The following is a 17,263-nucleotide window of genomic DNA, read 5'->3' as shown; positions in this document are numbered from 1 at the left end:
GCGTAACAACCAACTACAATACAAAGACATTCACCATGTCAGGGTTGTGTAACAACCAACTATAATACAGAGATATTCACCATGTCAGGATCGCGTAACAACCAACTACAATACAAAGACATTCACCTTGTCAGGGTCGCGTAACAACCAACTACAACACAAACATATTCACCATGTCAGGGTCACGTAACAACCAACTACAATACAAAGACATTCACCTTGTCAGGGTCGCGTAACAACCAACTGCAATACAAAGATATTCACCATGTCAGGGTCACGTATCAACCAACTACAATACAAAGATATTCACTATGTCAGGGTCGCGTAACAACCAACTACAATTCAAAGATATTTACCATGTCAGGGTCACGTAACAACCAACTACAACACAAAGAGATTCACCTTGTCAGGGTCGCGTAACAACCAACTACAACACAAACATATTCACCATGTCAGGGTCACGTAACAACCAACTACAACACAAAGAGATTCACCTTGTCAGGGTCGCGTAACAACCAACTACAATACAAAGATATGCACCTTGTCAGGGTCGCGTAACAACCAACTACAATACTAAGACATTCACCATGTCAGGGTCGCGTAACAACCAACTACAATTCAAAGATATTTACCATGTCAGGGTCACGTAACAACCAACTACAACACAAAGATATTCACCATGTCAGGGTCGCGGAACAACCAACTACAATACAAAGATATTCACCATGTCAGGGTTGTGTAACAACCAACTACAATACAAAGATATATACAAAGACATTCACCATGTCAGGGTTGTGTAACAACCAACTACAATACAAAGATATTCTCCTTGTCAGGGTCGCGTAACAACCAACTACAATACAAAGGTATTCACCATGTCAGGGTCACGTAACAACCAACCACAATACAAAGATATTCCCCTTGTCAGGGTCGCGTAACAACCAACTACAATACAAAGACATTCACCTTGTCAGGGTCGCGTAACAACCAACTGCAATACAAAGATATTCACCATGTCAGGGTCACGTATCAACCAACTACAATACAAAGATATTCACTATGTCAGGGTCGCGTAACAACCAACTACAATCCAAAGATATTCACCTTGTCAGGGTCGCGTAACAACCAACTACAACACAAAGATATTCCCCATGTCAGGGTCGCGTAACAACCAACTACAATCCAAAGATATTCACCTTGTCAGGGTCGCGTAACAACCAACTACAATACAAAAACATTCACCTTGTCAGGGTCGCGTAACAACCAACTGCAATACAAAGATATTCACCATGTCAGGGTCACGTAACAACCAACGACAACACAAAGATATTCACCTTGTCAGGGTCGCGTATCAACCAACTACAGGTCACGTAACAACCAACTACAATACAAAGATATTCACCATGTCACGGTCGCGTAACAACCAACTACAACACAACCATATTCACCATGTCAGGGTCACGTAACAACCAACGACAACACAAAGATATTCACCTTGTCAGGGTCGCGTAACAACCAACTGCAATACAAAGATATTCACCATGTCAGGGTCAGCAAATTAGACAACTATAATACAAAAATAACAATTCACCATGCCAGTACAATTCAGAGATACCTGAGATAGTTAATAAAAGCAGACAACCAACTACAATACAAAGATATTCACCTTGTCAGTGTCGCGTAACAACCAACTACAACACAAAGATATTCCCCATGTCAGGGTCGCGTAACAACCAACTACAATTCAAAGATATTTACCATGTCAGGGTCACGTAACAACCAACTACAATTCAAAGATATTCACCATGTCAGGGTCACGTAACAACCAACCACAATACAAAGATATTCCCCTTGTCAGGGTCGCGTAACAACCAACTACAATACAAAAACATTCACCTTGTCAGGGTCGCGTAACAACCAACTGCAATACAAAGATATTCACCATGTCAGGGTCAGCAAATTAAACAACTATAATACAAAAATAACAATTCACCATGCCAGTACAATTCAGAGATACCTGAGATCGTTAATAAAAGCAGACATATTGTCAGGGTCGCGTAACAACCAACTACAATACTAAGACATTCACCATGTCAGGGTCGCGTAACAACCAACTACAACACAAAAGATATTCACCATGTCAGGGTCGCGTAACATCCAACTACAATACAAAGATATTCACCATGTCAGGGTCAGCAAATTAAACAACTATAATACAAAAATAACAAGTCACGTAACAACCAACTACAATACAAAGATATTCTCCTTGTCAGGGTCGCGTAACAACCAACTACAATACTAAGACATTCACCATGTCAGGGTCGCGTAACAACCAACTACAATTCAAAGATATTTACCATGTCAGGGTCACGTAACAACCAACTACAATACAAAGACATTCACCATGTCAGGGTTGTGTAACAACCAACTACAATACAAAGATATTCAACTTGTCAGGGTCGCGTAACAACCAACTACAACACAAAAGATATTCACCATGTCAGGGTCGCGTAACAACCAACTACAACACAAAAGATATTCACCATGTCAGGGTCGCGTAACATCCAACTACAATACAAAGATATTCACCATGTCAGGATCGCGTAACAACCAACTACAATCCAAAGATATTCACCTTGTCAGGGTCGCGTAACAACCAACTACAATACAAAAACATTCACCTTGTCAGGGTCGCGTAACAACCAACTGCAATACAAAGATATTCACCATGTCAGGGTCACGTAAAAACCAACTACAATACAAAGATATTCACCTTGGCAGGGTCGCGTAACAACCAACTACAACACAAAGATATTCCCCATGTCAGGGTCGCGTAACAACCAACTACAATACTAAGACATTCACCATGTCAGGGTCGCGTAACAACCAACTACAACACAAACATATTCACCATGTCAGGGTCACGTAACAACCAACGACAACACAAAGATATTCACCTTGTCAGGGTCGCGTATCAACCAACTACAACACAAAGATATTCACCATGTCAGGGTCGCGTATCAACCAACTACAACACAAAGATATTCACTATGTCAGGGTCACGTAACAACCAACTACAATTCAAAGATATTCACCATGTCAGGGTCACGTAACAACCAACGACAACACAAAGATATTCACCTTGTCAGGGTCGCGTAACAACCAACTACAATACAAAAACATTCACCTTGTCAGGGTCGCGTAACAACCAACTACAATACAAAGATATTCACCATGTCAGGGTCAGCAAATTAAACAACTATAATACAAAAATAACAATTCACCATGCCAGTACAATTCAGAGATACCTGAGATAGTTAATAAAAGCAGACATATTACTCATACTTTGTTGACACTTCCATATAAGAGTTACATTTGCATGAATTTTTTTTACCTTGGAAGACCTCCAAGTTCAAGGTCACTGCCAATGTAGGGCCCAATACTGACAATGACGTGAAGCCCCACCCTTTTGGCCGTTTCCAGGAACTCTCTGTAACACAACATGGTCAATATTACCTATTATATATCATATATTTATCTATATGTTAATTATTACCTGGTACTGTAGTAATAAGTCAAATCTGGTACTCATAGATAATTTATTTCTAAGCGAAAGAACGTTATTGGTATTATTTTACCGTTACACACAATTGAACTGTGTTAATTCACATTCAGGTTTCTGGAGAAAATTAACAGATAAACAAATTCCTAGATAAATCACAGCTCTTTACATCAGGAATAAGAAAGAAAAAAAAAAAAAAAAAAATCAACTTTAAAAATGACCTATACAGAATACAGTGTTTGATTGCACACTTGAGAATTGTCATTGAGACAATGAGGCCATTGTGTCGTGTGTTAAAAACAACTTTGCTTTAGGCGTTAATTTTGGTATCTACACAAAATTTTCTGATTGCAGGTTCTTATTATAAGGATGGGACAAGTATCTGTTCTGATAAAAACTTATCTGATCCAGAACAATGCAGAATTTCTTGACTATTTGATACGTATTATTGCTGATCTGAAAAGATTGACTCCAGATTGTGTCTGGTTTAGTGGAGCTAGATTAATGAGCTATATAAAACTTACCCCAAGTTTAGATTCTGACCAAAGTCATATATCCCTTGTTCCTTCTCATGTAGATTCCATGGAATTGATCTGGAAGAAAACATATTGTGTAATGTCTTTAATATGATACTGTTACAATCAAATTACTTAAATAATAATTAATTTTGTACATCCAATTATATTTATTTGTGTGTCAATATTTTTATTGAAAGATTCAAAATTAGCACCCTAATAAGAAAAAGAAAAAAAAGAGAAAATGATGGTTCGTCTCAAAAGCATATATCTTGTTAAGAAATAACATTGTATCAGGTGATTTCTATGTTTTTTTGGTATTTATATATAGTTTATATATACAACAAATAACTAATCACTTACGTTTGCAGCGTGTTTAATCCACACTCTTTCATTTTTAACATACGTTCCTCCCAATAGCTCGGGACAACTCGGAAGTAGTGCATGGTACCACTGATAATTTTGATTGGATATTTATCAAGATAAAACTCTCCGCTTTTGAAGGTGAGACTACCGTGGCTTTTGTAGCGATGTTTAATGTGAGACACATCAGGGACCTCTCCTTTGAAGCCTCCCCGAGGCCAGCCAAAAAATAGAATTATAGCTGCTATGACTAAAATCGCAATGAATCCTTTTTTGTAGTTATTATCTAATAAGGGTTTTGTTAGTTGTTTGTGCCGTTTAGATTTAGATTCATCATCGTCAGTGTTTACAGGACCGTATCCATCCTTGCGCCGTTTCAACGTATCTTTCCATTCCCACGGCCACATGGTGCACCCTTCACTCCTTATTTACATCAGGGAGAACCTTTCTCTACAATATATACAACAGGTCATATCAGTCATCAGATCTCAGGGGAGACTATAATCTTCATACAACACAAAAACATCAATTTTATTTCTTCCTAAAATAATTTCAAGAATCTTGATTTTGATTTTGATACTAAATGTTACTTATTCCACTTAGCCTGTGAACTCCTTTAGCACATTATGTGTCTTTGTCTCTGGAACCACCTAAAGAAATACAACATCTTCAAAACATCTCAAGCATGGCTTCATATCTAAACACTTCTGTTAAACTCAACGAGTACTCGCCACTCAGGACATCACCAGCATGTACAGCAGGAGACTACAAGATGACACAGGAATCATAGACTTCATAGGTTCCCCATTCCTCTACAAATTCGAGCACTTTGGTGTGAACTCCAACATTCTATCATATGTAACAGGAAAGAGAATAGTGTGCTTCCACAGAGGATCGAACCCTCGATCTCCAGGTTCCTAGTCGGACGCTCTACCACTGAGCTAAAGGGAAAATCTCTTAAGTTTGAAGCTAGACGGCGACCTTAAACCTATGTACAATTAAAACCTGCCACATTACTCCCCCCTTTTAAAAGTGTTCGCCCTTCAACACCACAATCAAGGTTCTAACTCCCTGACACCACAGCGGTGGGGGTGGGGGACACAGACAATATTTATAACAGGAAAGAAAAAAGTGTGCTTCCACCGGGGATCGAACCTCGATCTCCAGGTTCCTAGGCGGACGCTCTACCACTGAGCTAAAGGGAAATTCCCTCTAGCTCGAAACTAGAAGACGACCTTAAACCTTATAATGTACAATTAAAACCTGCCACACATATATCAGTCTTGTTGACATCATGAAAACAGTTACCTTATTCACTGTTACCTTAAATTAGCCAGCTGTTAGGCGAACCTTGATTAATTTCAACGATGCTTTATTAAATTAGCTTACAAACTTGTAACATACAAACAATATCAAGGGGAAAGGAAAACAAGATAATGGCGCGTTTGTGGAACAGCTAGACGCGATTATGTTGTGAACAGCACATGCTTTTGTAATACAGTGTAAAAATCGGTTCGTTTCCATCATGATATGAATGGGCCTATATGTTAGGAACAAACAATAAACCAATCGCTCACCTGTAGATAAGTTGAAGTTCGACAAACTGAAACAAGAAACCGGAAGTGAATGTGACACATTGGTGGAATCTCATGAACTATATCTAGAACTACAATATCTTTGAAGCAATATCTTGCTTATAAAACCACAAAAATAAACTATAATGTTACTTACTGTATTCGTTACGTTGTTTTTACACGACAAACTTATAATAAATAGGCATAACGTCGGACAGGTATTTCTCCACCACACGTGTGGAAAGGGTGAAAATCAACTTCCGGGTCAGATTACAGGGTCAAAACGCCGACACTGCGATATAACGATACAGTTGCTGACACCGACCTGGAAAGTAATAATTGGTCCCTTGACAGTTAATTAAAAGCGTCACCATACAAGGATTGAGTGTGTTCATTGTGTTCTCAGCTCGGTACGTATATTTATAGGACAAACTAATTTGGTCATGTTTGGATTGTACAGTAGATTGTGTAAGGCGGGTGTAAAATAAGAGGTCATGGCTACTGACAGTTTCCAATAGACTTACACAAGTCACAATTTCGTCCTTCAATATGTGTGAATTCTACTATGTGATTGTTCCGGCTTTTGACAGAAATGAAAAAAAATCCCCAAAAGTTAAAGAAAACCCATAAGGAAAATTTGACAAAGGTGTAGCGGATGTAAACTGGGTCGATTACAAGCAAGTGCGTCTGAAGCCGTGATCGTTAGCGCGCTCAGTCATTTCTATTGCACCCCTGCAGGTGGGTGATCGGGCATTGAATACACCTGCTGTTATTGTAGGAGGCGACTAATGAGGGGAACTCCTGCAGGATTGGGAATTTGCTTTGGTGTACTCTATTTGGGGACACAAAACCAACCAAAATTGCAATATTTGGATTATTTAATGTTGTGTACATTGTCAACAACAAACATAAGCTCTGTAGAGCTTTTATTATGACGCCGCTAAGGGAACAAATGTTGTTTTCGTGATTGAGGAAAACCTACGGGGGAAACCCCCTGCCATCAGAGGGATAACAACTAACCAATTATGAATCAGACATCACTCTCTTTTTCTGCCACCGCAGGAGATCAAACCAAAATTCTTGGGAGAGCGAGAGGTCTGAATCTCACGCTTGATTGCACACAGTAGAAATGGTTTGGTTTGGTTTAATTTAGTTTTAACATCTTATTAACAGCTTAGGACATTTAAGGATGTGCCTACATGTGTGTAGTGTATGCGTGCTTGCCTGTGTGTATGCAGGAGACAGGGTATGTTGGAGGGCTTGCCTCCTTATGATAGCGCTGATCTGATCAGAGGCTGAACTTTAAGCAGGGAATAACAACTACCATTTTTAAGGACTTTGGTATGTCCCCGCCTGGGTACAGAACCCATTACCTTCCTCACCTTGGCAAACGCTCAACATTAAAGCCAAAAGTGAGGTGTTGCCAAGCAAGGCAGTAAAGATTACTTATTTATAGTCGTTAGAGCGCCAACCTAAATCTGTTTAGTCTTCTGTATTGTCCAATACATTTTTCAAAATATTTTTCTGTAAAATATGTGTTTGTTTAAATTCTAGTGTGACAGTGAACATCTGGAAAGATGCTGATGATAAGGAGGTCTCTACAATGTGTCTCACAGCGTTACATGTCTATAGTGACCGGCTCAAACTCACAGGTCACACAGCCTCTCAACTACATAGGAGGTCAAAGGGCAGAGCCAAAAAACTCACCAAACACCTTCAATCTCACATCTCCAGCCACAGGTAACTATCTCAATCTCAAAGCTCCAGCCACAGGTAATTCACTAGCCCACCAAACACCTTCAATCTCACATCTCCAGCCACAGGTAACTATCTCAATCTCACAGCCCCAGCCACAGATAACTCTCTAGCTCACCAAACACCTTCAATTTCACAGCTCCAGCCACAGGTAACTCTCTAGCTCACCAAACACCTTCAATCGTACGGCTCCAGCCACAGATAATTCACTAGCTAACCAAACACCTTCAATCGCACAGCTCCAGCCACAGATAATTCACTAGCTCACCAAACACCTTCAATCTCACAGCTCCAGCCACAGGTAACTCACTAGCTAACCAAACACCTTCAATCTCACAGCTCCAGCCACAGATAACTCTCTAGCTCACCAAACACCTTCAATCGTACAGCTCCAGCCACAGATAATTCACTAGCTAACCAAACACCTTCAATCTCACAGCTCCAGCCACAGGTAACTCACTAGCACACTAGACACCTTCAATCTCACAGCTCCAGCCACAGGTAACTCACTAGCTCAATAGATACCTTCAATCTCACAGCTCCAGCCACAGGTAACTCTCTAGCTCACCAAACACCTTCAATCTTACAGCTCCAGCCACATACAATTCATTAGCTCAATAGACACCTTCAATCTCACAGCTCCAGCCACAGGTAACTCACTAGCTCACCAAACACCTTCAATTTCACAGCTCCAGTCACAGGTAACTCTCTAGCTCACCAAACACCTTCAATCTCACAGCTCCAGCCACAGGTAACTCACTAGCTCACCAAACACCTTCAATTTCACAGCTCCAGCCACAGGTAACTCTCTAGCTCACTTGACAACTCCAGCCATTGATATCCCTCTAGATTATTAGGCAACTGAAATCTCACATCTCAAGTAACATATAACTCAACAGCTCACTACACATCTTCTATCTCATTTTAATTAAAAGACAATAAAACCCATTAGCTCAAATGACACATTTAATTACAAATCTGTAGTCATTGGTCACACTCTAGCCCACTAGATATCATCAATCCTTTTTTTTTTTTGCATGTTCAAGTTTTTGTTTTTTTAATCTTTCTAGCTTTTATGATTAGTTATGATAATTATGATATCTTTAACTATTTACGTAGTCAGCATCTCTCTTCCTTATGTATAATTTAAACTTTTAACCATTTTCCACAAATGTGCTCTTAATTGACCAATTAATAGCACCTTGGTTGGGTGGGTGAGTGGTGCAATGGATAACATGCTCGCCTTTCATATAGACAGCTGGAGTATGATTCCCAAGTCAGATGTGAAAAGGTATTGAGTCACCTCCTGAGTGCTCTACATGAATTTTCTCAATGTACTCTGGTTTTCTCCTACACTAAGACACCCTGTGTCCTAACATCCGGGCCAACAAGGGTGATTGATATAAGTTAGAAAACTTATTTCATAATTGTTGTAAAATAAGTAAAGTTTATATTATTTGACCAATTTTATCATGACCAACTTCCATATAACGGCCATGTTATTTGACAATTATTCACCGTGAGAATTAGGAGAGAAAATCGGCAATTCAATTATAATAAAGGTTATAGTACTTAATGACAGCAAATAATTTACCCAAAGATGCTTATAGTATTACACAGGTAATCCTTCATACTTTTTAGTCTAGTATAGTCATATTTTTCATGACAGCATGTACATGCCAAATATGTAAATTCCTTTTTGCCATAAAGTACATTGTAACATGTGGCATGCATTAAGATATTAATTTATGCATATTACCTCATTTTATCTATTCATAGAGTCAGGCCAGCTATGCTAGCAATATTTGACAATATGGATCCGCCTGAAGAAGCCCTAGAAGGCAGAAAGGCCTAGCGGACGATCTGAAAGATTTATGTTTTTATTCTATATTTTCCTTCGCAAGGACTAATTTATTTATTATCTACTGGATATGGTATTTTATCTATTCATAGAGTCAGGCCAGGTATGCTAGCAATATTTGACAATATGGATATGGTATATATATATAGCTATGCAGTCCAACTAGTCAATCAATACCCAAAAAACAGTTTTAATAAACATCATAACACACAGGCACACATGTTTATCATGTGGTATCTGTGTTATATGCTAGATTTCACTTATGGTCATTACCATACCGCAGAATGACAAAAAGAAACGGATTTCCCTTGTTAAGTTATCTTTGACATAGATAGGAATGCACTTCTCCTTAAGTACTTTCTTGTTTACCATACACTTCTCTTTCATCCTGTGGCTTATGACTTCAACCTGGAATAGTTGTTTCTTGTGATTCTAGTAGATACCTATCCTATGGGCAATGTCTATCAGAATCTTTAATGTTCATTTCCATTTAATCCTTCATCATTTTAACAATTTCCCCAGTCATTTGTCCCACACTTTGCCTGGCAACGTCATCGTACATATTTACATTATTCTCCTCTGAAGCTCATCGTTCGTCTTTTCTAGGGTGAACAACCTTCCTTCCAATATTTCCAATTTGCCCCGTTTATTTTTCTACAATGTCTGTTCTGACGTTTTCCAAATCACTTTTTGCTACCATTTTACTGAAAAGCTTGTCCATATTTTCCCTCATTTTATCCTCAATGTCCGGCAGCATAGATTATAATAGATCTATGCTGAATTTTCTGATCTGGGCATCCATCTTTATGTCTATATTGACCACAAGGTGTTACACTACTTTTTTTTTAAATTTCAATGCTTCTATCCGAACTTGATGTTGACGAGATAATTTCTGGTTTCAATGTGTCTGCCATCTATCCTGTATGAGGTGTACATACAATATGTTCAGGTGTTAAGTGGCACATGTGTGGGTTATACATGCTCGCATGTTTGTACCTTATGAGAGTCAAATTTAATATTTTACTCTCATTTTCTTTGGCATATTGTCTATATTCCAGGTCTGTTGAGTAATGTGACAGTATCACATGTTCCTAAATCACTTTTTAATAAGAAAATACATGTTTTTTCAATGAAAATATGAAAACTTAATGGAGCAGTATGGAGTACATGCACTCAACCTGTGTGTGTCACCACGATTTTATTTCTATCTTCAATTTTAGATATACCTTAACCAAATGTCTCCAATCACATATCTCCACACACAGGTACCTGTAACTCACTAGCTCACGTGACTCCTTTATTTTCACTCCCCTGTCACAACAAGTGGTCTACCTCTAAAACTGAGCAATGAGCAATAGGTGTTGCTGTAGTGCTTGCTTGTCTGTTATAGGTGAGGTTCTCAGACCCGTGGGTAATGCTGGAAGTCAGGATGTTGATGAGGCTGTGTCTGTAGCTCAGCAAGCCTTTAAAACCTGGTCAAAGATGGCTGGCTTTGAGCGGGGAACAGTACTGAAGAAAGCTGCTAACATAATCAGGGTAGGTGTTTCTATTTATGAAATGAGGAGGGTGTGTATTGTATATTCCAGTGCTTGTTTTATAGCTGTGGTGAAGAACATTAGATCATTTTGAAATTTGTCAGTTGGACTCTCAGGATTAGTTGTAAACGAAGTCTAATCTATATTCTTTAGATATTTGTATAGATTGGAGTGCAGCACTTGGTGTTATGATCACGTGTCTATAAGTAAGTAAGTATTTAAAGTGAAATAAGGAACACTAAATTTTCATAGCTGTTTTTTAATAAACCGTGTTCTGAATGATGTAGCTTGTTTAATACCATTAGTCACTTTGCTTGGTCTGTAAATGTTGTTTAGGAGCGGTCTGAGGAGCTGGCGAGGACGGAGGTCCTGGACACAGGGAAACCAATTTGGGAGGCTAGATATGACATTCAAGCCTGTGCTGATACCATCGATTATTATGGAGGACTGGCTGCCAAAATAGCAGGTAGGAATAACATCCTGTAAGGCACTGTATCTTTCACTGCTCAGTTGCCCCAAAGAGATTATTTTGTTCTATCATTTCTGTCAGAATAATCACACATTTTATCTAAACATCAATTCAGTAAAATAAAACATTATTCCTACAGTAGCTGACTAGTCTATCTTCATTTCAGGAGAGTACCAGCAGTTAGCCAATGGAAGCTTTGCTTACACAATCAAGGAGCCCCTGGGTGTGATCGGGGGGATTGGCGCCTGGAACTACCCATTTCAGATGGCTGCATGGAAGACGAGCCCGGCCCTTGCTGCAGGCAACACCATAGTGTTCAAACCATCACAGTTTACACCCCTCACTGCTGTCATGCTGGCAGAGATCTACACGGAGGCTGGACTCCCACATGGCTGCTGTAATGTCATCCAGGTAAATTATCTGGCCAAGTAAAATACCTGACTGAAATCCTCGCATGAATGTTAATTACATGTTTTTTGTCCTATTGTACATGCTCATTTGAAAATGCATCATTTTAAGATCATCAACCAAATAGTACAAAATGCTAACATAAACATAGAAAGAGTTTTAATCAAACATCATTATTTCATTGCAACACATTTTGAATTCATGACAAGTATAATTGTAGGGTGAAGGAGAAACGGGACAGTTTTTAAGCAACCACACAGGTGTGTCCAAGATATCATTTACAGGCAGCGTTCAAACCGGCAGCAAAATCATGGAGGCATGTGCTAAGGTAAAACTAGTTAACGACAGACTGAGTTGATACAGATAATAGTTTCACACAGAAGACATCGTTCTTCATTCTATTATGAGATTGATTTGACTGTCATATTTGAAAACTTTGCATTGTTGTTTTGATGTAAAAACTAGTTCATTACTTATTTCCCTTTTTTTCTGGATGCTGAAAATAGACAAGCATGTGTAAATTATAAATCATTGCTGTCTACTGCATTTTTTGGTTATCTCAGTAGTTTTATGAGCAGTGATGTGTACATATATATGTAACAGAGGTCATATTTTTTTCAATGCCTCCGCCAGGAGTCGAACCTTAGACCTCTGGTTTACTAGTCTTACGATCTACCGAATGAGCTAGAGAGAAATACTCTTTAGCTCATTAAAAACATTTTAATATGAAGTATTGTGGAGGGTTACATTTGGGGATACACAGTCACCATTAATGTATAAAAAAAACTGTACAAATTTAAATTTGTATTGAAATCAATAATCTGCAAACTTTTCAGCAAATCCATCACGTGACCTTGGAGCTGGGAGGAAAATCTCCTTGTATTATCTTTGAGGACAGTAATCTGGACGATGCGGTGACCGGCGCCATGCTGGCTAATTTCCTCAACCAAGGCCAGGTAAGACTTGTCAATGACCAGTCATCTTCCTCAACCAAAGGCCAGGTAAGACTCATCAGTGACAAGTCACCTTCCTCAACCAAAGGCCAGGTAAGACTTGTCAGTGACCAGTCATCTTCCTCAACCAAGGTCAGGTAAGACTCGTCAGTGACCAGTCATCTTCCTCAACCAAGGCCAGGTAAGACTCATCAGTGACCAGTCATCTTCCTCAACCAAGGCCAGGTAAGACTCGTCAGTGACCAGTCACCTTCCTCAACATAAGGAGTGACCAATCAACTCCCAAACAAATAAGAGGTAAGACTCGTCAGTGACCAGTCATCTTCCTCAACCTAAGGAGTGACCAATCAACTCCCTAACAAATGAGAGGTAAGACTGACCAGTCAAGCTTTTCTATCAAGGAGTGACCAATTGACTTTAAACAAGGACAGAAAAAACTGGTCACTGTCCGTGGAAACTGAATGGACTGTATCTGTATCTGTATCAGTTTCTGTACCAATCCGACCAAACAGTCTGTGTTAGACCAAAACCACTCACAGGTCCTTAACCTGAGGTCCAAATTACAATAAGGGGTGAAAGGTCAAGTCATTCTTATGCTTGTTCAGGTAATGATATAAGAATGAATAAATATTTTTCAATGAAAATTCAGACAGATGCATCATGTCTAGACATTGTGCCATGGTGGGATTCAATGAAAACTTCAGTTTGGTTGTTATAAAATATTAATTTCACTGTTGTTCCGTTAAATAGATCTATAGTCTGTTGAGGATATTTTTATTGCAGGTCTGCTCCAATGGGACAAGAGTGTTTGTACAAGACAGTGTGATGAAACCTTTCCTGGAGAAATTGGTGGAGAGAACCAAGGGGATGAAAATTGGTGACCCAAATGATGAGGACACTACTGTGGGTGCTACTATCAGCCCCGAACAGGCACAGAAGACTCTAAAGTACATAGACATCGCCCGAACAGAGGTACTCGCACAAAACTGTACAATATATATGTGGCAGGTTTTACATGTATATAAGATTACAGTTGCCTTCCAGCTTCATGTTGGGGGAATTTCCTTTTGGCTCAATTGGTAGAGTGGCAGACAGGGAAGCTGGTGCGATCTTCTGTAGAAGGTCTCTTTCTTTTTTGTGTTATACAAATTCGTGACAGGGAGTTGGAACCTAGGACGTTGGAGAGGTGTCAGGGCGTGCACATATGTAAAAAGGGGGTAGTAGTGTAAGTGTAGGAAGTGAACGTCTTATAAGAGGTTAAACATGTCACACATCATCCCACTCTTGTTTGAATAGCAGTACTACCGTGAGTGTGTTGTAAGGAGTTAGTTGTACATGTATTCAGTGTATTTTTTAGGGCGCTAACGTCCTGTATGGTGGTGAACGTGTAACACCAAGCCCCAGTCTGGCTGGTGGCCACTACATCCGGCCCTGTATACTGACTGGTTGCCAAGACAACATGCGAGTGGTCAAGGAGGAGGTGTTTGGCAGCGTCATGTCCGTCCTGAGCTTCTCCACTGATGATGAGGTCATCGCTCGTGCCAATGACACAGAATTTGGACTGGCAGGAGGAATCTTTACAAAGTATGATATAATGAGATACAACCCAGTTAACTCCCTTGGCTCTTTGTAAAGATGGTTAGGCTTTGAAAAATGTCTACAGTGTGTACCATAGAAAATTGATGATCACTTGTATTGGATACAAGACCTAACAAAGGTTTGTTTATAATGGGGATCTTCTGATACAATCTTTAGGTATCACTGATTTAGGAAGTGTACACTGTTGTCATGCCTACAGGTATAGACTTCTACTCTTGGAAAGGGCTTCATAAGATCAGCACTGTGGGTTTTATAGATTTACACAAACAGATTACTATGACATTTAATGTTCGCTAGTCTATTAAATCATTGACTGTTGATAATCAACACTATTCATCAATATCCAAAGGGAGATAATCAGTCTGTAATATTAAAAAAAAAAAAAAAGGATAATTCAAGGTTCATATATGTCACTTTATCACAGCCAAGCTCTTAGCCTGTCTCAAAGAGGTTCACAAATTATTATCTGTGGTTATTGGGCCTTTGCAATTACAACCAGCCAATATCTTTCTGAACTTTTTTCCAACTGAAATGTTAGAAAATTGAAAGTATGAAATTGTATGATACAGTAACCTAAAATCATTAGTTTGCTTGAAAGTTTTTTTTTCAATCATGATGAGTAATGTCTGTATTTTTTATTCCAGTAATTTACAGCGAGCTCACAGGGTAGCAAGCAGTCTGGAGGCCGGCTCTCTCTACATCAATACCTACAATGTGTACCCAGTGGGCGTACCGTTTGGCGGCTACAAGAAGTCGGGTATTGGACGTGAAAATGGAGCAGACACACTGGACTACTACACACAGATCAAGTCAGTGTATGTGGAGATGGGGCCAGTAGAAGCCCCCTTCTGAACAGCCAGAGTTTACATAGGGCCAGAGCAAGACCATGACTATATAGGGCCATACCTAGGGTAGACTCCGATATGGACAGGCGTCATTATTAAGGCCCAGGAGAAGAGGGGATAGACTCTGATTGGAACCGACCTTCTGTAAGGCCTTGTCATACTGGGGTTACACTCTGGCAGGGAACAAGCTTATGAAGAGTCATACCTGGATAGACCCTGGTGGCAACAGTACTTTTTGTTGGTCTTGCCTGGGGTAAACAAAAATAGAGACACTAAAAATGTGGAGTCAGACTCAATAAAATATAAAACCTGCCTGGAACAAAGGCATGATTTCCTAAAAAAAGCGTTCATGAAGAATTTTTATTGATGATAAAAAAGGATCCTTTAAACCAGGAGTTTCAATACAAAAAGGGTATTAAGACCTTTTGGAAATGTTATGGTATGGTTGCTGGGGTCTAAAATCATACATTTGTGCTCTCTAGGAAAAAGATATTGTATGTGGTGGAGGGCACAAAAAGATGCTTCCACTCCTGGACATATTGATGACAAAGTTGTTATATGAATATATTGTTTATGATCATGTGAGTTAAAATTTTATGTACAAGATGTTTTTACTGTTTTGAGAAAACAGTATATATTGAGACATTTCAAACTTATTTAGGGGTTTGTCGACCAAATGTTGTATGAATATAACCAAGAATTATTTCATAGGAATGCAAAATATTTATTCCAGCACATTGTGTATTAACACTGCCACTTACTAAACAGGTATATTATATGTATGATATTATGACAATCAGGATTAACTAACTTCATCATGTACTCAGCCTGTGCTGGGAAAATCTGGTCCAGATTGTTATTTTTAATGTAGTAATTTGTTTTTTATCTGGACACAACAACGAACAGCATACTGTATAGCTGCTAATATTCACGAGGGTTTTAATTTCGCAAATTTCCTGAATGCATTAAAATTTGCAAAATTAAAACTCTCATGAATATTTTGAGATTGTTAGGTTGTTTGTTACTGGTAGTAACAAGTACTCGGAAATCTTTGAGAGGTGTTCCAAAAGAGACTTACAGAAATTGTGATTCACGAAATTAAACCCCACGAATACTAAATCGCGAAATTTTAACCTAGCAAAATTTAACAACTTTTTACTATATAGTACTGAGAAATTAGTGTCATATTTATTGTTGGTTGTAGTGCCGTATGAGAAATAATGATTTTGTTTTAATGGGTGCATCTAACATGTTTTCTGTTTTATATGACATACCGATCAATAACTGTATATTAGTCAGAAGTCTGGGTTGGGGGTCAGAGGAACCTCTAACATGTTTTCTGTTTATATGACATACCGATCAATAACTGTATATTAATCAGAAGTCTGGGGTGGGGGTCAGAGGAACGTCAGACTAATGTGTAACCTGTCTTCCAATGTGATGTCAGCTAAAACTAATCTTAATGAACTTGTAAGTCACTCTTTTCCAAGCTTTCGGGCTTAGCCATCACTATAAAACCTATCTCATATAATAAAACTAATCTGTTTAATATGTACTGTCATTATCAAAGATTTACTTTATAAGCTAACAATGTATTTAAGTGTCACATTTAATATCTACAGTAGTTGTGTATAAAGTAAAACTTGAGTCATAGCTTGACAAAGGAACCAGACAGCCTTGAAACATTGCGACTCATTTAATCACCTCTGCGTTGGGAGGCAACGATAAGCGCGGACGGACCGATCCGGCGTCCGCGATGGTTATGCCACAGAAAACGGTCATTGGTGCGTCTAGAATTCAGCGTACTGACCGAAACGATATCGA

The 17,263-nt window shown here is 38.9% G+C and overlaps 2 protein-coding genes across 2 annotated transcripts; one reads left to right on the top strand and one right to left on the bottom strand.

The window, feature by feature from the left end:
- Positions 1 to 3,187: 3,187 nt before the first annotated feature.
- LOC110463362 (beta-galactosidase-1-like protein 2) lies at positions 3,188 to 6,264 on the bottom strand (the record flags this gene model as incomplete). The annotated part of the gene is made up of 5 exons (XM_021517888.1): positions 6,172 to 6,264; positions 4,441 to 4,890; positions 4,087 to 4,155; positions 3,395 to 3,490; positions 3,188 to 3,212 (listed from the first exon to the last, which is right to left on the bottom strand). Coding segments are annotated over exons 2-5 (597 nt in total), but the record flags the coding sequence as incomplete, so codon positions are not given.
- A 27-nt stretch (positions 6,265 to 6,291) lies between these two features.
- LOC110463364 (4-trimethylaminobutyraldehyde dehydrogenase-like) lies at positions 6,292 to 17,263 on the top strand. The gene is made up of 10 exons (XM_021517890.1): positions 6,292 to 6,424; positions 7,569 to 7,754; positions 11,021 to 11,166; positions 11,502 to 11,631; positions 11,801 to 12,045; positions 12,263 to 12,370; positions 12,879 to 12,998; positions 13,779 to 13,967; positions 14,353 to 14,579; positions 15,239 to 17,263. Exons 2-10 carry the CDS (start codon positions 7,592 to 7,594, stop codon positions 15,444 to 15,446), a joined length of 1,536 nt encoding a protein of 511 aa, XP_021373565.1. The 5' UTR covers positions 6,292 to 6,424; positions 7,569 to 7,591; the 3' UTR covers positions 15,447 to 17,263.

This window comes from Mizuhopecten yessoensis, unplaced genomic scaffold (genome assembly GCF_002113885.1).
Source record: "Mizuhopecten yessoensis strain PY_sf001 unplaced genomic scaffold, ASM211388v2 scaffold10891, whole genome shotgun sequence".
Taxonomy (NCBI): Eukaryota; Metazoa; Mollusca; class Bivalvia; order Pectinida; family Pectinidae; genus Mizuhopecten; species Mizuhopecten yessoensis.
The sequence above is the reverse complement of the archived record's forward strand: the minus strand, read 5'-3'. Positions and strand labels throughout refer to the sequence as shown.

Coding starts and splice junctions, on each gene's coding strand:
- LOC110463364 (XM_021517890.1), top strand. CDS start 7,592: ATGCTGATGATAAGGAGGTCTCTACAATGTGTCTCACAGCGTTACATG. Junction 12,046..12,262: donor GCTGCTGTAATGTCATCCAG/GTAAATTATCTG, acceptor GTATAATTGTAG/GGTGAAGGAGAAACGGGACA. Junction 14,580..15,238: donor GCAGGAGGAATCTTTACAAA/GTATGATATAAT, acceptor TTTTTATTCCAG/TAATTTACAGCGAGCTCACA.